This window comes from Stomoxys calcitrans, chromosome 1 (assembly GCF_963082655.1).
Source record: "Stomoxys calcitrans chromosome 1, idStoCalc2.1, whole genome shotgun sequence".
In the NCBI taxonomy this organism is placed as follows: Eukaryota; Metazoa; Arthropoda; class Insecta; order Diptera; family Muscidae; genus Stomoxys; species Stomoxys calcitrans.
Genome location: NC_081552.1, coordinates 191032184 through 191053069, shown reverse-complemented (window position 1 = coordinate 191053069; position 20886 = coordinate 191032184). Strand labels below are relative to the sequence as shown.

Sequence of the window (20886 nt, the reverse complement as noted above, 5' to 3'; positions counted from 1 at the left end):
CTAAGGACGCAATGCTCAATTCAAAAGTGTCCTGTTGGGTGGTGTTTTTTGGATGGGGTACGACCCCGACACTCATGGTGAAATTTTTATGCCAAGTACATACTCTAATCTTAAATGCCTCTCATTTGATACCCATATTGCCCAATACGGTAAAAGTGTCCTGTTGGGTGGTGCTTTATTGCGATGGGGTTCGCGCATAGGGTGTCATTTTTATGCCAATTTCGTACTCTACTCATAAATACATTTCATTTGATACCCATATTGTTTCAATCTGTAAATATGTCCTGCTGGGGAGTTTTGGGGGGTGGGGAGGGGTGAACCCCTCAGACACCAAAAAATAAACTTTTATTTCAGATTTGTATTCTACATTTAAATACCTTTCATTTGATACCCATATTGCCCAAAGCGGTGAAAGTGCCCTGTTGGTTGGTTTTTTGGGGGTGGGGGACCCTCCCGACCACTTAGGGTGAAATTTGTATACCATGTTCTAATTCTACTCTTAAATACCTTTCGTTTGATACCCATATTGTCCTAATCGGCAAACATGTCCGTTCGGGTGGGTTTTGGGATAGGGCGTCCCCCCAGGTTATGTGACCCTAAAATATTAAACCAATTTCGCGTTTTTTGGGGTGCCATGAGTTGACATACAAAATTTCGCTTAAATCGGTGCACCCATCTTCGAGATGTGGCATTTTTGAAAATTTGGGTACACGGGAGGGTCCGCCCCCCCATCGGATATCAAAAAAACCATATTTTCACCGCGGGCTCTAACTCTACCATCTGTACGAAATTTCATGAAAATCGGTTTAGCAGTTTTTGAGTCTATACGGAGCAGACAAACAAAGGGCAACAATTTCATTTTTATATAATAGACAGACAGTTGTTGGAAGTCTAAATAGAACCCTATATGCAAAATGTCAGCAATATCGCATGAAAATTGAGATTTCCAGGGGCTCAAGAAGTCAAATCGGGAGATCGGTTTATATGAGAGCTATATTCAAATCTGAACCGATATGGGCCATTTGCGATCCCCAACGACCTACATCAATACTTATTATCTGAGCAAAATTTCAGGCGGCCAGCTTTACGCATTCGACCGCTATCGTGATTTCGAGAGACGGACGGACGAACATGTCTAGATCGACTCAGAACGTCGAGAGGATCTAGAATATATATACTTCATGGGGTCCTAAATCAATATTTCGAGATGTTACAAACGGAATGACTAGATTAGCATACTCCTATTCTATGGTGTTGGGTATACAAATTTAAAGACGCTCCTATAAGTAAGGCTATTTTGCGTCTTTATCTACGGTTCTTTGTTGTCTTGTCCCAAGGACAATTTCCTAACTTTCAACAATATTTTGACTTTCTTTAAAGATTTTTGTCTTTAGATAGAAGACGCAAAGATAAGCATTTTTTAACCTATCATTTAAAAAATCCTTAATATGAAGGAAAATATTTTTCATCCAAAGGAAAGTTTTCTTAAAAAGTTGGAAAATTTATTATCTTTAGATTAAGTTTGCTAATCCTTGGGCCGAATCTTTAAAATTGGGACAAACATTTTTTCAAAGTACAATTTTCGATGGATTTGTATGACATTTGGCATGGAATGTTACCTGAAAGCTTCTGGAAAATTTCCTCATAATCGGTTGGGATTTACATGTATTCTTATCGCAAAGCCATTGCTTTTTACCTGTGAACTTTTTGTCTCCAAAGACTTTTTGTCATCATTAACACTAATCACCATTTTTTTTTTCTTTTTTTCCTTTACAGATCAACTGGAAAGTGAAATTGTAGCACCAAATTTAATTACCGATCTACCCGAAAAACTACTCTTATCTGGCATCTATTTACCTGGTAAGTCTAAGCACTGACTATTCCCTCTACTCCACCTTGGCAACATACAAATTAAGCCAGCATAGCTAATTGTCTAACTAAAGAAGCAAGCAATTGACCAAGTTTACCTTCCTTGGGGCGCAACCACTTCATTTACTGCACTCATGAAAAATCATCGATATCAATACCAGATCCCAGCAGCAGCAGCATCGCCAGTAATTAAAAGACGACAACACGCTTTCTTTTAATTCTTGGGCGGCGGCGAGGCCACACCTTTTCCACCTGAGTGGAATTTTACGATTAATCTTCCTCGAGGCAGCCAGTTGTAAGTTGGCTTCTGGCACAGTTCTACTCACTTTCACTAGAAACTAAAGTCTGCACACTGATTTTGCATATTCTGCTGCTTTAACAGGGTGGAGAAGACAGGAGCAAATCTAATAAAATTTCTAAGGAATTTTAGAAATTTCCTTGTTAATCGCTTTACAGTTTCTTGCCAGTTAGGAACTCCGTTTTATGCTCTCTATTAATGATAGTCATACAATAGTATGACTTGCACATTGATTGATAAAACACAGTGATCATCAGCTAATAAAATATTTGTCCAATTGGTGAATGCCAGATTTTTCTTTTGGAATGTGAAAAGTTAAATTTTAAGGATTATTGCAGTTTATGATCCTTCTTTAAGTAACAAACACGAACACAATGCGTGAAAGTCGGTCAGCTTAGTGCAGAGGTTAGCATGGCTCCCTACGACGCTGAATGCCTGCGTTCCAATTACGCCGAGAACATAAGAAGACAATTCAAAGCGTTCTAAGTTCGGCCGGGCGAACTTTAGATACCCACCACCTCGGGTATATATGTAAACCTCCTTTCGTCAAAATCCGGTGAAAAATGCATACCTTATGCCCCATAGCAGCTATATAAAAATTTGGTCCGATTTGGACAAAATACTAATAAGTACAAGTCATTTTTCAATTGTGTAAAACAAAATGTTGATCACTTTAGTAGCTAAATCCAAATAAAGGGTGATTTTTTTGAGGTTAGGATTTTCATGCATTAGTATTTGACAGATCACGTGGGATTTCAGACATGGTGTCAAAGAGAAAGATGCTCAGTATGCTTTGACATTTCATCATGAATAGACTTACTAACGAGCAACGCTTGCAAATCATTGAATTTTATTACCAAAATCAGTGTTCGGTTCGAAATGCGTTCATTCACCGTTCAGCGATGAGGCTCATTTCTGGTTGAATGGCTACGTAAATAAGCAAAATTGCCGCATTTGGAGTGAAGAGCAACCAGAAGCCGTTCAAGAACTGCCCATGCATCCCGAAAAATGCACTGTTTGGTGTGGTTTGTACGCTGGTGGAATCATTGGACCGTATTTTTTCAAAGATGCTGTTGGACGCAACGTTACGGTGAATGAACACATTTCGAACCGAACACTGATTTTGGTAATAAAATTCAATAATTTGCAAGCGTTGCTCGTTAGTAAGTCTATTCATGATGAAATGTCAAAGCATACTGAGCATCTTTCTCTTTGACACCATGTCTGAAATCCCACGTGATCTGTCAAATACTAATGCATGAAAATCCTAACCTCAAAAAAATCACCCTTTATAAGCCGATCTGAACCATATACGACACGGATGACGAAAAGCATAACATACGTCACTGTGTCAAATTTAAGTGAAATCGGTTTGTAAATGCGCCTTTTATTGCGCCAAGACTTTAAATCGAGGTATCGGTCTATATGGCAGCTATATCCAAATCTGAACCGATTTGGACCAAGTTGCAACTAAATGTTGAAGAGCCTAACACAACTCACTGTTCCAAATTTCGGCGAAATCGGACAATAAATGCGCTTTTTATGGACCCAAAACCTTAAATCGAGAGATCGGTCTATATGGCAGCTATATCCAAATCTGAACCGATCTGTGCCATATTGCAAAAGTATTTCGAGGGGATTAACACGGCTCACTGTCCCAAATTTCGGCGAAATCGGACAATAAATGCGCTTTTTATGGGCCCAAAACCTTCAATCGAGAGATCGGTCTATATGGCAGCTATATCCAAATCTGAACCGATCTGTGCCATATTGCAAAAGGATGTCGAAGCGCTTAACACGACTCACTGTCCCAAATTTCGGCGACATCGGACAATAAATTCGCCTTTTATGGGCCCAAAACTTTAAATCGAGAGATCGGTCTATATGGCAGCTATATCCAAATCTCGACCGATCTGGGCCAAATAGATGAAGGATGTCGAACGGCCTAACACAACTCACTGTCCCAAAATTTCAGCAAAATCGGATAATAAATGTGGCTTTTATGGGCCTAAGACCCTAAATCGGCGGATCGGTCTATATGGGGGCTATATAAAGATATAGTCCGATTTAGCCCATCTTCGAACTTAACCTGCTTACTGACTCAACTCAATATATCTATTTTTAAAGACTGTAGCGTGATTTCAACAGACAGACGGATAGACGGACGGACATGGATGGACGGGCTGGATCGAATCACAATATCGAGACGATCCAGAATATATATACTTTAGGGGTCGCAAATCATTATTTCGAGGTGTTACAAACGGAATGACTAGATTAGCATACCCCCATCGTATGGTGGCGGGTATAAAAATATTCAGCGGTGGTTATTCCCTTCAACTGCTGGCGAGATGCCATGTGAAAACTTCTCCCCAAAGAGGTGTCGCACTGCGGCACACAATTCGGACTCAGCTATAAATGGAGGACCCTTATCATTGAGCTTTTTTTTATGGGTGGGGCGGCCTTCAAGACTCTTGTAGCCAAATTTTTACATCAGATTCGTACTCTACTCGCAAATACCGAATACAAATATCGATATTATCCAATCGGTAAACATGGCCTTTTGGGTGGGTGGGTTTTAAGGAGGGGAATAACCCAGGGAATATTGACTTCAAGATAATTAATCGAATTCGTGTTTTTGAATTACCAAAATGAGGAAAACAACATTTCGCTTAAATTGTTGCAGCCATCTATGAGATCTGGTGTTTTTGAAAATTGGGCTAAGGACGAGATATCCAAAATAAAGTAACTCATTTTCACCGGCAGGCTTAACTCTACATTATGTGGATATTTCTGAGAAAGTGTTTGGACCGTTTTGGAGTCAGAAGTTTCACCTTAGGTTCTTATTTCTTTAAAGAGACGTCCTAATTAGCGGAAGTGAACACTTTCAAATTATTAGACTTTTTAAAGCCATCTGACTGGTTCAGTGGTAAGAACTAAAAGGTATATTGGTTACACAATAGACTTTAAATTCTCTAACAGAGTCCTAAATGTAAAGTCCTAACCTAAAATCCGAAGTAGGAAAGTTTTTCACAAAAATCAGAAAAATGTATGAAATCTTTATTTGAATCGATAGTAAAAAGGCCCTAAGGGCAATAACTACCTGGAACGAACACGAACAATCACAAACAATCACGAACAATCTTGAAATGTAAGAAGAAGATTAACACCTTTTCTGAGAATAGCACGATCAGCATCGTTTGGGTTCTGGCCATATCGGAGTAACTGGAAATGAGAAAACAGACGATTTGGCAGTGAAGGCTAGAGAGCTGCCATCAATAAACTTGGATAACCCGAAGCCGTTCGTGCCGACTCTGTCCGAGTTAAGGGCGTGGGCGAGAAATGCGCATGTAACCCTGTGGAAGTGCGAAACGGTCGGTACGACGGTGGAAATTCTGTCTGAAGATCCAGATCGTAAGAATACGCTATTAAGCTATTACTGAAAGGAAGTTAGATGAAGGTTAGTATAGCTTTTAGTATCACAACGGGACACAAGACTACGAGCTCACTCACTCACTCACCGATTTTATGGTGCAGCAAATGATATCTTGTGTGAGGTATGCGGAAAAATTACGAGCCATTAGAGCATTTCCTATATCATTGCCGGACTTTTGCGCTTTACAGATACCGTGCTTAGTGGGGACACAATATCAGATATGAACCAACATGGGGGCGTGGAATGGAAAACAATTAGGGATTTTGTAAGTAGCAAGGAATTCCTAACTTAGATTTTCTTTTTCGAGGTTACTTTTTATACCAACCACCGTAGGATGGGGGTATACTAACTCAGTCATTCCGTTTGTAACACCTCGAAATATTCGTCTAAGACCCCATAAAGTATGTATATTCTTGATCGCCTCGACGTTCTGAGTCGATCTAGCCGTGTCCGTCCGTATGTCCAAACCACGATAGCGGTCGAATGAGTAGAGCTAGCCAAGTACGATCTAAATCGGCATACAACTTTATATAGCTCCCATATAAACCGATCTCCCGATTTGACTTCTTGAGCCCCTGGAAGCTGCAATTTTTGTCCGATTTTGCTGAAATTTAACATTCAGTGGTTTGTTATGATTTCCCGAACCACAACGATCCAAATTGGTGTATAATCTGATATAGCTCTCATATATACCGATCTCCCGATTTGACTTCTTGAACCTCTGCAAGCCGCAATTTTCATCGGATTTGGCTGAAATTTAGCATATGGTAATTTATGACTTCCAATAACTGTGCCAAGTACAGTTCAAATCGGTCAAGAACCTGATATAGCTGCCATATATACCGATCTCCCGATTGGACTTCTTGAGCCCTTACAAGCCGCAATTTTTGTCTGATTTGGCTACAATTTTGCACGCGGAGTTCTGTTATGACTTCCAACAACTGTGCCAAGTAAGGTCCAAATCGGTCAATAACCTGATATAGCTCCCATTTAAACCGATCTCTCGATTTGACTTCTTGAGCCCCTGGAAGCCGCAATTTTAATCCGATTTGGCTGAAATTTTGCATGCGGTGCTCTGTTACGACTTTCAACAACTGAGCCAAGTACGGTTCAAATCGGTCTATAACCCGATATAGCTCCCATATTAACCGATCTCCCTATTTGACTTCTTGAGCTCTTCCAAGCCCTAGTTTTTGTCCGATTTGGCTGAAATTTTGCATGTGCTGTTCTGTTACGACTTCCAACAACTGTGCCAAGTACGGTGCGAATTGGTCAATAACCTGATATAACTCCAATATAAACCGATCTCTGAATCATTCTTGTCCGGTTCCTAGAAGCTTTAATTTTTGCTGGTTTGATAGAAGTTTAGTATGTAGAATAAATTATGCGCTTCAACTAAATTTAGTTCCTGTAATTTTTTAGCAGAATCCATGGTGGTGGGTTCTAGAGCTGGCAAAATATCGCTGGCACTATCGATATTTAATATTTTGTCTGAATATCGATTCAAAATTTCCCTCTCGATACTATCGGCAAAGTTCAATTTTTTTGCAAAATTGAACAAAAATGGGAGATTCGACACTAAATGTATCTTTATCGATAAACGCGCCTATAGAGGGCGTAATTTTCGTCTGGTTAGGCTAATATTTTTTACAATGGATTTTTCTCTTGACTTCCAACTGAATTTTTTAAATTTGGCTTTATTCGGTCTGTGCATTGATGATGCTTCTACATAACTCGATGTACCGATTTTTACTTCTCATTTTCGTTTGCAATATATAGGAGATAGGAAATGGACAATAGTATCGATGCTATCGATATTTATTGTAAGAACTATCGAATGCTGCGATTATCGATAGTTTGCCAGCTGTAGTGGGTTCCCAAGATTCGGCCCGGCCGAACTTAGCTCGCTTTTACTTGTTATTTATTCACCAATCCTTAAAATCTTAAGACTGCGCTGTAGACTGTATGCTCAGGAGTCTTTTTTGCGCTGCTTTGATTGAAGTTTCCATTATTGACTGTTGTTCATCTGAAAGCCTGGTATACAGACTCCCGTGGCGTTTTATATTTTTATACCCTCCACCATAAGATGGGGGGTATACTAATTTCGTCATTCTGATTGTAACTACTCGAAATATTCGTCTGAGACCCCATAAAGTATATATATTCTTGATCGTCGTGAAATTTTATGTCGATCTAGCCATGTCCGTCCGTCTGTCCGTCCGTCCGTCCGTCCGTCCGTCCGTCCGTCCGTCCGTCCGTCCGTCCGTCCGTCCGTCCGTCCGTCCGTCTGTCTGTCGAAAGCACGCTAACTTCCGAAGGAGTAAAGCTAGCCGCTTGAAATTTTGCACAAATACTTCTTATTAGTGTAGGTCGGTTGGTATTGTAAATGGGCCATATCGGTCCATGTTTTGATATAGCTGCCATATAAACCGATCTTGGGTCTTGACTTCTTGAGCCTCTAGAGTGCGCAATTCTTATCCGATTGGAATGAAATTTTGCACGACGTGTTTTGTTATGATATCCAACAACTGTGCCAAGTATGGTTCAAATCGGTCCATAACCTGATATAGCTGCCATATAAACCGATCTTGGGTCTTGAATTCTTGAGCCTCTAGGGTGCGCAATTCTTATCCGATTGGAATGAAATTTTGCACGACGAGTTTTGTTATGATATCCAACAACTGTGCCAAGTATGGTTCAAATCGGTCCATAACCTTATATAGCTGTCATATAAACCGATCTTGGGTCTTGACTTCTTGAGCCTCTAGAGTGCGCAATTCTTATCCGATTGGAATGAAATTTTGCACGACGTGTTTTGTTATGATATACAACAACTGTGTCAAGTATGGTTCAAATCGGTCCATAACCTGATATAGCTGCCATATAAACCGATCTGGGGTCTTGACTTCTTGAGCCTCTAGAGTGCGCAATTCTTATCCGATTGGAATGAAATTTTGCACGACGTGTTTTGTTATGATATCCAACAACTGTGCCGGGTATGGTTCAAATCGGTCCATAACCTTATATAGCTGTCATATAAACCGATCTTGGGTCTTGACTTCTTGAGCCTCTAGAGTGCGCAATTCTTATCCAATTTGAATGAATTTTGGCACGTAGTATTTTGTTGTGATATCCAACAACTGTGCCAAATATGGTTCAAATCGGTTCATAACCTTACATAGCTGTCATATAAACAGATCTGGGGACTTGACTTCTTGAGCTTATAGAGGGCGCAATTCCTATCCGATTTGGCTGAAATTTCGCAAGACTTTTTTATTGTTACTTTCAACAACTATGTCAAATAAAGTACAAGTCGGTTCACAACCTGATTAAGCTGCCATATAAACCGATCTGGGATCTTGACTTCTTGAGCCTCTAGAGATCGCAATTATTATCCGATTTGCCTGAAATTTTGTACGACGTATTCTCTCATGACCATTAACATACGTGTTTATTATGGTCTGAATCGGTCTATAGCCCGATACAGCTGCCATATAAATCGATCTCTTTATTTTACTTCTTGAGCCCACAAAGGGCGCAATTCTTATTCGAATTGGCTGACATTTTACACAGGTCTCCAACATAAATATAATTTAATTGTGGTCCAAACCGGACAATATCTTAATATCGCTCTAATAGCAGAGCAAATCTTTTCTTATATCCTTTTTTTTGCCTAAGAAGAGATGCCGGGAAAAGAACTCGACAAATGCGATCCATGGTGGAGGGTATATAAGATTCGGCCCGGCCGAACTTAGCACGCTTTTACTTGTTATTCATGTGCCAAAGAATATGCAAATGAATATCTTCATAATTGAAAAAATCTTAATAAAGAGTTTCTCTTTTTTTCTTGTCTTTCAATGCAACGTAGTTTGTAAATCATTTAACAAATTAGCATGTCAAGTGCGGACGGACACCAATATTGTCTTTTAATAAATTCATGTGAAACCAATTTTATGCATGTATCAATCTCACTTTCTAGGAACACATGATCTTAAAGGAAATCCATTGGTGACGGTCGATGCTGAAAGCGTTCTTGCTGCTGGCCTCAATTGTTATGAAATTGCCACCTTGCTGCTGTACTACAGTACGATACCAGATAGGTAAGTGGATTTTGTATTTTCTCATATTCAAGTGAAGACACGGTTTTTTAAACAAAACCAGTAAGGAAAGGCAAAAGTCGGGCACAGCCAATTATATAATATCTTACACTGAAGAGTCTGCCATCATAGCTATCCAGAGCCTGATGTCAAACCAGACGTCCATAGAATACATAGAAACGGTGGAACCACCGCTTCCGGCCCAAGCCACTAACTCCTACCTATCGAGTTGAAATTTTGGCCGAGATTGGCTTTGTATTTTGCAATTTCCGAATGCACTTGTGGTTCGATTTTCATTTTTATGCATGACTAACCAAACTGGGCCCGCTCCGCTGCGCCTTATTTAACTCTAATATCTTTCTATTAACTCTAATATCTTTTTAGGGTAATATCGCCCTGAATGCGTATATCGAATTCGTGCCATTGTAGCCTATGGCGCTGAACGCTTTCGAATCCTGGCAAGAACATCGAACAAAGCGGTGTTTAGCCCCTCTTAATGTTGGCGACTTTTGCGAGGTAAAATGCCATGCATGGTCATTTAAAAAATGTTGCCCAAAGAGGTACACTGCGGGACGCCGTTTGGACTCGGCTTTAAAAAAGTCCCTTATCATTGAGTTTAAACTTGAATTGGAAAGCACTCATTGATGTGTGAGTATTTGCCCCTTGTCGGTTCCTGGTGGTAATGTTCTTCCTTAGTGTAAGGTTCTCATTAGGGGAGGGATGGCACCTCAGACATTTCGACTCGAATATGGATATCAAATTCGTGCTGCACTTCCAAATCCCTTTAATTTGAGCCCCATATTGTCATGGCCGGTAAATATAAACCGTTTGGAGGGTGTTTTGGGGTTGGGCGGCTACCGGCACTGAAATTAGTTATCAAATTCGTTCTTTATTCCCAACGAAAATAAGGTTCAGTTTTTGGGTTGCTTTAAGGCGCACCCCAAAACACATGGCTTCAAAATTGGATATCAAATTCGTTTTCTACTCTCAAATACCTTTCATTTGAGTCCCATATTGTCATAATGGATCAAATAACCCATTTGACGTTTCTTTAGGAGGAAAAGCGCCACCAAGACTTGAACGCAAATTTTAATGACATATTCGTAATCTACACCCTAGTACCTTTCATTTGAGTCTCATATAGGCATGGTCGGCTAATATGTCCATTTGGGGGTATTTGGGGGTGAGCGACCTGTCATTACATGGACCTAATACTTTTCATTTGAGTCCCATATTGACATGAACTTCGAATATATCTGTTTAGGGGAGTGTTGGGGTTGGGGGGGGGGCCCCGCTGGGTACTTGGACTCCCGAATACCTTTCATTTGAGTCCCATATTGTCATGATCGTCAAATAAACCTCTTTTAAGGGGTTTTGAAGCTGGAGCGGCCCCCAGATACTTGAACCCAACTTTTATTATGAAATTCGTACTCCACTCTTGAATACCTTTCAATTGAATCTTATATTTTCCCGATCGGTCGACTTTTACTTTTGGGTAGTACTTTTGGGGTAAGGGGAAGGGTCCGCCCCCTCCCGATATCAAAAAATTAGAGTTTAGGAGTTTTTGAAATCTAGGGGGTTTTGCAATTTTTTAACAAGTTGCCTACTTTGATGTACTTACAGCACCCGTTTAGGTTGACATATCTTGTTCAAATTAAACTTAAGAAGTATCTACAATATGTCCTCTTCACAAGCGGAAAAGAAAACAAGTAAAAAGGCGTTAAGTTCGGTCGGGCCGAACTTTGGATACCCACCACCTCGGGTATATATTGGACCATATACTAATAAGTACAAGTCATTGTTCAATTGTGTATAACAAAATATTGGTCTTTTTAATAGGTATATAAATTTCGGCGAGATCGGACAATAAATGCGCCTTTTATGGTCCCAAAACCTTAAATCGAGAAATCGGTCTATGTGGCAGTTATATCCAAATCTGGACCGATCTGAGCTAAATTGAAGAAGGATGTTGAAAATACTAACACAACTCACTGTCCCAAATTTTGGCAAAATCGGATAATAAATGTGGGTTTTATGGACCCAACGCTTTAATCGAGAGATCGGTCTATATGGCAGCTATATCCAAATCTAGACCGATCTGGGTCATAATGCAGAAAAATGTCAAAGAGCCTAACACAACTCACTGTGCCAAATTTCGGCGAAATCGGACAATAAATGCGCCTTTTATGGTCCCAAAACCTACAATCGAGAGATCGGTCTATATGGCAGCTATATCCAAATATGGACCGATCAGAGCCAAATTGAAGAAGAATGTCGAAGGGCCTAACTTAACTCACTGTCCCAAATCTCAGCAAACTCGGATAATAAATGTGGCTTTAATGGGCCTAAGACCCTAAACCGGCGGATCGGTCTATATGGCAGTTATATCCAAATCTGGACCGATCTAGGCCAAATTGTAGAAGAATGTTTAAGGGGCTAACAGAACTCACTGTCCCAAATTTTGACAAAATCGGATAATAAATGTGTGTTTAATGAGCCTAAGACCCTAAATCGGCGGATCGGTCTATATCAGGACCGATATGGGCCAAATTTGCGAAGGTTGTCGAAGGGTATAACACAACTCTCTGTCCCAAATTTCAGCACAATCGGATAATAAATGTGGCTTTTATGGGCCTAAGACCCTAAATCGGCGGATCGGTCTATATGGGGCCTATATCAAGATATAGTCCGATACAGCCCACCTTCGAACTTAACCTGCTTATGGACAATAAAAAGAATCTGTGCAAAGTTTCAGCTCAATAATTCTATTTTTAAAGACTGTAGCGTGATTTCAACAGACAGACGGACGGACATGTCTAGATGGTCTTAGATTTTTACGCTGATCAAGAATATATATACTTTATAGGGTCGGAAATGGATATTTCGATGTGTTGCAAACGGAATGACAAAATGAATATACCCCCATTCTTCGGTGGTGGTTGTAAAAATCAAGGCATTTGAGCAAGATTTTTCTGTAACGACTAATCAGTATAACTTTTAACTGAATAATCCGATGAGGACACTTTTTGCGGTAAAGTCGTTGAAAATTTTGCTACGGTGCCGACTTTATAATACCCTACACCTACTCTATAAATACAAAGTGGGAGCTATAATTCTGCTAATTCTGAACCTATTTTGATGGACCTCGGTGGATGTTTAGAGATAAATCCGCTTGCAGTGGCCCTAGGAGTTAAAATCGGGCGATTTAAGCTCAATATAAAGCGGAAGAGCTTGCGAGACTAGGAACTATGCTACACATTCCAGGGATACTGGAATCTGTGGGTATGCCTCTAGCGACCAGGAAATTGTAAATCGGAAGAGCTTGCGCGACTAGGAACTATCCTACACATACTGGAATCCGCGGGTTTGCCTCTAGTGACATGTAAGCTAAGTCTTCAGGATCGGGCCCGAAGGACAACGAATGATAGATGGTCACAAATCTAGGCTTGAAGAGGTCTACCGCTCCGTCAGGCCTATTCTAGACTGGAAGAGGTCTACCCCTTTGCTGTCACTGGCAAGAACAGACGTCTCAGTCATTGTGTCCGTCGTGATAGGTCACTGTCTAATCGGAAAACATGCTGACAGACTGAAGGCTGCCAACAACGGCTTTTGACGAAGCTGTTCGGAAATTGAAGAAGAAGAGACTATAGAATACCTTCTGTGTGTGTGTGTCCCGCACTGGCAGTCAGAAGGAGTTCTTTGAGAACCTGTCTGATTTAGCAAGTTGTTGGGCTTTTTTAAGCGATCTGGACGGTTCAACGGTAGGAACTAGAAAGCATCTTCCTTCTTTTGTTCCTGTGGTATCACAATGAGCGAAAACTTCTAATTGATGACAGACTGCCACTTAAACCTAACCTAACCTATCCCCAAAACCAGTGAAGATATTGTACACCTCAAGTAGGTACACTATCCAACAAAAAAGGAATTTAGAAAATTGGACCTCAAATGAAGATTTGGCAGCCCGAACAATTTACCGAGATAACCAAATTCACGAGCCTGGTAGAAGACGCCCGGACAGCTAGGGCCTGGACATGTTGCACACATTCTTGCTAACACCGCAGCTGTAACCATTTCAAATTTCCAAAAGAAATTCTCTATCAGTTCCTATATGGCATGTTTTTTACAAGTTTATTTTTTGATTTTCTCCCACTGTGCGTAGCTAATCCTCCCCTTCAGCATCGTATGAACGCAATTTACAATTTAACAGGAGGAGATGAATGTTCGTGGCAACCAGAGAGCCACCAACTTCGTCCCTTCTATGTTCAAAAATACCGCCAAAGTGAAATCCCCAAATTGCAGATCTTAATTCTTAAACCCACAGACGGTTCTTTGTTATGTCCAATTTCGGCAAAGAATCAGTGGAGCGTTAAATAAGTCGGCTTAAAATGGTAATCGTTGTTTTGCCTGAGTTTGAATTGTTAATTTGAATGTGAAAATTTCGTCACTTTGTTTATCATTTGCCTACAATTGTCACAATGGCAACCCTGTCTTAAGCTTAAGATAGAGTCTTCAGAAACATCATAGATGAGTTTTTACATCATTGAAGGAATATGTAGAAGACTTAAAATCGGATCGATTTTCACAGGAGTAGTGTTTTATTATTATACCCTCCACCATAAGATGGGGGGTATACTAATTTCGTCATTCTGATTGTAACTACTCGAAATATTCGTCTGAGACCCCATAAAGTATATATATTCTTGATCGTCGTGAAATTTTATGTCGATCTAGCCATGTCCGTCCGTCCGTCCGTCCGTCCGTCCGTCTGTCTGTCGAAAGCACGCTAACTTCCGAAGGAGTAAAGCCAGCCGCTTGAAAATTTGCACAAATACTTCTTATTAGTGTAGGTCGGTTGGTATTGTAAATGGGCCATATCGGTCCATGTTTTGATATAGCTGCCATATAAACCGATCTTGGGTCTTGACTTCTTGAGCCTCTAGAGTGGGCAATTCTTATCCGATTGGGATGAAATTTTGCACGACGTGTTTTGTTATGATATCCAACAACTGTGCCAAGTATGGTTCAAATCGGTCCTTAACCTGATATAGCTGCCATATAAACCGATCTTGGGTCTTGACTTCTTAAGCCTCTAGAGTGCGCAATTCTTATCCGATTGGAATAAAATTTTGCACGACGTGTTTTGTTATTATATCGAACAACTGTGCCAAGTATGGTTCAAATCGGTCCATAACCTGATATAGCTGCCATATAAACCGATCTGGGATCTTGACTTCTTGAGCCTCTAGAGGTCGCAATTATTATCCGATTTGCCTGAAATTTTGTACGACGAATTCTCTTATGACCATTAATATATGTGTTTATTATGGTCTGAATCGGTCTATAGGCCGATACAGCTCCCATAAAAATCGATCTCTCTATTTTACTTCTTGAGCCCACAAAGGGCGCAATTCTTATTCGAATTGGCTGACATTTTACACAGGTCTCCAACATATAATTTAATTGTGGTCCAAACCGGACCATATCTTGATATCGCTCTAATAGCAGAGCAAATCTTTTCTTATATCCTTTTTTTGCCTAAGAAGAGATGCCGGGAAAAGAACTCGACAAATGCGATCCATGGTGGAGGGTATATAAGATTCGGCTCGGCCGAACTTAGCAAGCTTTTACTTGTTTTTTTTTTATTTTTGTTGGTATGTCTAGGTTTTGTTATAATAACCCTGAATTGGTAAATTCCAAGAAAAAGATGCACATGTAAGCACTCCTTATAAAGTTGCTTGTGTATTATTACGAAATATCTTTTTATGATATTCGTTTTAGGCCAAAGAGCAGAACCATTTTTGATGGGCCAATCGCAAGCATAGAAAATTTCAAATTCTTTACGCTTAATGAATTTAGTTTTTAGCTTAAGGAAAAAAATACGGAGTTAGAAGCAAACTCAAATCTAAAAAAAAAACAACATTCCACCAGATAAACATTTATAAACGGCATCCCAAGCACCAATACATGTGGCTATCATACTTATATTGGGAATATAGTAATTGAGGGAAATTACTTGTCCTCAGGCCTGATGTAAGGCCTTTATTAGACGAAACAAGACCGTATACTCCTATCACCAACATGAACATTTACAAAATGTATTCTATTTAATTTCTATACCTACCACCATAGGATGGGGGTATACTAATCTAGTCATTCCCTTTGTAACACCACGAAATATTCGTCTAAGACCCCATAAAGTATATATACTCTTGATCGTCTCGACCTTCTGAAACGATCTATCCATGTCCGTCCGTCCATCTGTCTCTCGAAATCACGATAGCGATCGAACGCGTAAAGTTAGTCGCTTGAAATTTTGCACAGATACTAAATATTTATGTAGGTCGTTGGGGATTGCAAAAAGGCCATATCGGTTCAGATTTAGATATAGCTTCCATATAAAGCGATCTCCCGATTTGACTTCTTGAGCCCCTGGAAGCCGCAATTTCTGTCTGATGTGGCACTTGGTGTTCTGTTATGACTTTCAGCAACTGTGCGAAGTATGGTCCAAATCGGTCAATAACCTGATATAGCTCCCATATAACCCGATTTCCCTATTTGACATCTTGAGCCCTTACAAGCCGCAATTTTTGTCCGAATTGGCTGAAATTTTGCATGTAGTGTTTTGTAAGGACTTTCAACAACTGTGCCAAGTACGATCCAAATCGGTCAATAATCTGATATAGCTACCATATAAACGGATCTCCCAATTTTTCTTCTTGAGCCACTGGAATCTGCAATTTTTGTCCATTGTATCTGGAATTTTGCATCTGGTGTTCTGTTAAGACTTTCAACGGCTATGCCAAGTGAGGTCTAAATCGGGCTATAACCTGATATTGCTCCCATATAAACCGATCTCCCGATTAGACTTCTTCCCTTATAAGCCGCAATTTTTGTCCGATTGGGCTAAAATTATGCAGATAGTGCTCTGTTATCACTTCCAACAACTGTGCCAATTACGGTCCAATTGGGCATATAATCAGGTATAGCTTCCATATTTGAGCAAAATCCATGGTGGTGATTTCCCAAGATTGGGGCCGGCCGAACTTAGCACGCTTTTACATGTTTTTATACCCTCCACCATAGGATGGGGGTGTACTAATTTCGTCATTCTTTGTAACACCTCGAAATATGGGGTCTCAGACCCCATAAAGTAGATATATTCTTGATCGTCATGACATTTTAAGTCGATCTTGCCATGTCTGCCAGTCTGTCTGTCGAAAGTACGCTAAGCACGCTTGAAGGAGTAAAGCTAGCCACTTGAAATTTTGCACAAATACTTTTGATTAGTGTAGGTCAGTTGGGTTTGTAAATGGGCCAAATCGGTCCATGTTTTGATATAGCTGCCATATAAACCGATCTTGGGTCTTGACTTCTTGAGCCTCTAGAGGGCGCAATTCTTGTCCGATTTGACTAAAATTATAGCACGTTGTGTTTTGGTATCACTTTCAACAACTGTTCTAAGTATGATTCAATTCGGTTCATAATCTGGTATAGCTGTCATATAAACCGATCTTGGATCTTGACTTCTTGAGCCAATAGAGCGCGCAATTCTCATCCGATTTGACTGAAATTTTGCATGAGGTCTTTTGTTATGACTTCCAATAACTGTGCTTAGTATGGCGTAAATCGGTATTGAACCTGATATAGCTGTCATATAAACCGATCTGGGAATCTTGACTTCTTGAGCCTCTAGAGAGCTCAATTCTTATCCGATTTGGCTGTAATTTTGTGCAACCGTTTCTCTCGTGACCTTCAACATACGTGTCTAATATGGTGTAAATCGATCAATAGCTTGATACAGCTCCCATATAAAGCTATCTCCCGATTTTGCTTCTTGAACCCCTACAAGGCGCAATTCTTATCCGAATGAACTGAAATATTACACAATGACTTCTACAATGTTCAGCATTCTTTTATGGTCCTAATCGGACTATAACTTGATATAGCTCCAATGGCATAGCAGTTCTTCTTCAATATTCTTTGTTTGCTTACAAAGAGATACATCGCATAGAACTCGACAAATGCGATCCATGGCGGAGAGTATATAAGATTCGGCTCGGCCGAACTTAGCACACTCTTACTTGTTTTTTCTCAAATATTACTTTTTATACCCACCACCGAAGGAAGGGGGAATATTCATTTTGCCATTCCGTTTGCATCACAACGAAATATTGATTTCCTATAAAGTAAATCTAAGTCGTCGTGTAAATCTAAGACGATCTAGACGATCCATGTCCGTCCGTCTGCAGTCTTCAAAAATAGGGAAAATTGAGCTGAAACTTTGCGCAGATTCTTATTTTGTCCGTATGCAGGTTTAGTTCGAAGGTGGCCATATTGGACGATATCGTGATATAGCCCTCATATATGCGCTGAAATTTAGCACAGTGCGCCTTATTATACATGCCTGTTCAATTGGGCCTAAATCGGTCAAAGTTCGGTTATAGCTGCCACAAATACCAATCTCTCGATTCAATATCTTGAATGCATAATGATCGCAGTTACTATTCCAATTCGTTGGAATTTGGCACAGTAAAACTTCAACATCCCTGTTCAATATGGCCCAGATCGGTCTATATTGGGATATAGCTGTCATATATACCGATCTATCGATTAGAAGTCTTGAGTCCATGAAGATCGCATTTTTTATCCGATTTCGTTGAAACTTGACAAACGGAGTTGTGTTAAGCCCCCTCGAGTGGTTAGCAGATCCGCCTATTGCGCTGAACGCCTGGGTTCGAATCCGGACGAGAACATCATAATAAAATTTCGGCGGTGGTTATCCCCTCCAAAAACTGGCGACATTTGTGTGGTACTTTGCCATCTAAAAATTTCTCCCCAAAGATGTGTCGCAATGCGGCACTCCGTTCGGACTCCGCTATAAAAAGAAAACGCCTTATCATTGATCTTTAACTTAAATCGAACAGCAGACTGTGATCTGTGAAAAGCAAATTTGCTTTTTTGACATGGGTGCCTTTTATGGTCCAGTTCGGTCTATATTTGGATATAGCTGCCATATAAACCGATCTCCCAATTTGACTTCCTGAGCCTGTAGAGGGCGCAATTATTACACGATTTATCTGATATTTTGGAGGTGGTATTTTTCCATAAAATCTATAACGTAACTCTTATATAACTCTTATATATTTTAAAAAGTCATTTAAAGAACTTGTTATATGCGATTCATGGTGGATGGTATATAAGACTCGTCCCGAACTTTACACGCTTTAACTTGTTATTTATAAAGCCTTACCGGCAAGGGATAACTATAAGCACCACACCCGGCAGGGGATTGCTGTGAGCACCACACAGGCTGGAACTTTGAGATCCGATTTGTGTGGTGTTCATCGTTGTCATGAGAAGCTTAGCTGCAAGCTATCGGGCGCGTCCACATATTGCCGATAGTGGAATGCTCCATACGGCGTAACTGCAACGAGTGAAGCGTCTCAGTGAGAGGCCGGGCGGTATCGGCTCTTGCTTAAATACCGACTGCCTATGGTGCTCTATATGACATGACGAGTTCTTGCGGCGATCGATCGTTGGGAGCTTGATGAGGAACGCCACCTTCATATGAAAATCTGACTACAACAACATAAGCACCACGCAGACTTGAACTCTGAACTCCAACCTATGTTCTTCGTTATCACGAGAAGCTTGGCTGGGAGCTACCGATCGCATCCACAGATTGCGGATAGTAAAAATTTTTCATACTTAGAAGCTGCAACTGCAGTCGCGGATAATCGGCGGTATCGATTGGAGAGTCGCAGTGAGAGGCCGGTCGGCACCAGCTCTTGCTTAAATACAGAGTGCCTGTGAAACTCGAAATGACAAGGCGAGTTATTGGCGCCTTTAAATAACCAATGGCCATACTGTTCCCGCGGCGATCGCCACATCTTCATTTATTACAGGGTTCTAAAGAACCTGCAAAAACCGTCCCGAGAGTTAGCTTGATTATTTTTCTCTACAACACATTATTCGGCCATGGAAACTTTGTGGTTCAGATCGATCCTTTCTCTTCATTGGTAAATGTTCTCCCAATAGTCAGTTAGCCGCCTCGGTGTATAGTTATTTTGAAATAGAGAAGTATCGATATTTCGAACTACTTCTTGGAGAGCCATTTCCACCTGCCCCTAAGTTATGCCTGTTGAGCCTTACTGAAGTTATTCGAATCAATCTTTTTTTTTCACATATTCTCAATCAGTCACATCAGTACTTTGAATAAAAACGAAGACAAACTAGCGGGCCAGTATTCCTTCGTTGCGTTGGGGTATTTTTATACCCTCCACCATAAGATAGGGGTATACTACCATCGTCATTTCGTTTGTAACACATCGAAATATTGGTCTTAGACCCCTTAAAGAATATATATAAATATATATTCTTGGTCACCACGACATTTTAAAGCGATCTTGTTATGTCCGTCCGTCTGACCATCTGTCTGTCTGCCTGTGGAGAGCAAGCCAACTTGCGAAGGAGTAAAGCTTAGTGCTTGATATTTTACGCAAATACTTCCTATTAGTGAAGGCCGGTTGGGATTGTAAATGGGCCACATCGGTCCATGTTTTGCTATAGCCTTCATATAAACCGATCTGCCGAATATACTTCTTGAGCCTCTAGAGAGCGCAGTAATCCGTGGAGGCAGCTTTTGCGATATTATGATTGCCAATCTTCTCTTGGCTGCCTGGAAAATGCGCCTCCATTAGAAGTTCCACTGTTTCCTGTTTATCTTGGTTAGATGTCTCACAAGTGCTTTCCAATTGTTTGCCGAAGTTCACTCTGGAATTCTTCTTCGCCATCCTCGTCTCTATGTTGATGCTATCTAATGGTTTGCCTTCTACCGTGTTCTCTTTTTTCCTTATTAAAAAAATCTCCTTCGTGGAAACTTTTTTCCGGTTCCACCACGACTGCTGTACTTGCTTTCAGAAAATTTTCGTTCAGGCGTTCCGCGACAAGATCTACTATGAATTCCAGTTCCCCAACATAAGGCCTTGACATAGGTCCAAGATTCTACACATGCTCTCTAAATTTGTCACAGTTGGTCTTTCTTGAATTTATCTAGACTTCTTTCTATCTCTTAGCACTTGGTGGAAACGTTGCAGTTCGAGAGTAACTATTTGGTACAAGATTTGTTCGGCCTACCCAAGCCTAGACGACATGTTTTTTTTTTACTTTTTTGTAGGAATTTACGA

General features: G+C 40.4%; 1 protein-coding gene across 2 annotated transcripts in view; it reads left to right on the top strand.

Moving 5' to 3' along the window:
* Nucleotides 1–20886, top strand: part of LOC106086606 (uncharacterized) — a 302723-nt gene that overhangs the window by 136858 nt on the left and 144979 nt on the right. For both annotated transcript variants that reach the window (XM_059360455.1, XM_059360451.1), the window contains exons 5-6: nt 1777–1860; nt 9583–9703. In XM_059360455.1, coding sequence (XP_059216438.1) covers nt 1777–1860; nt 9583–9703 — 205 coding nt within the window. The remainder of the gene's footprint in view (nt 1–1776; nt 1861–9582; nt 9704–20886) is intronic.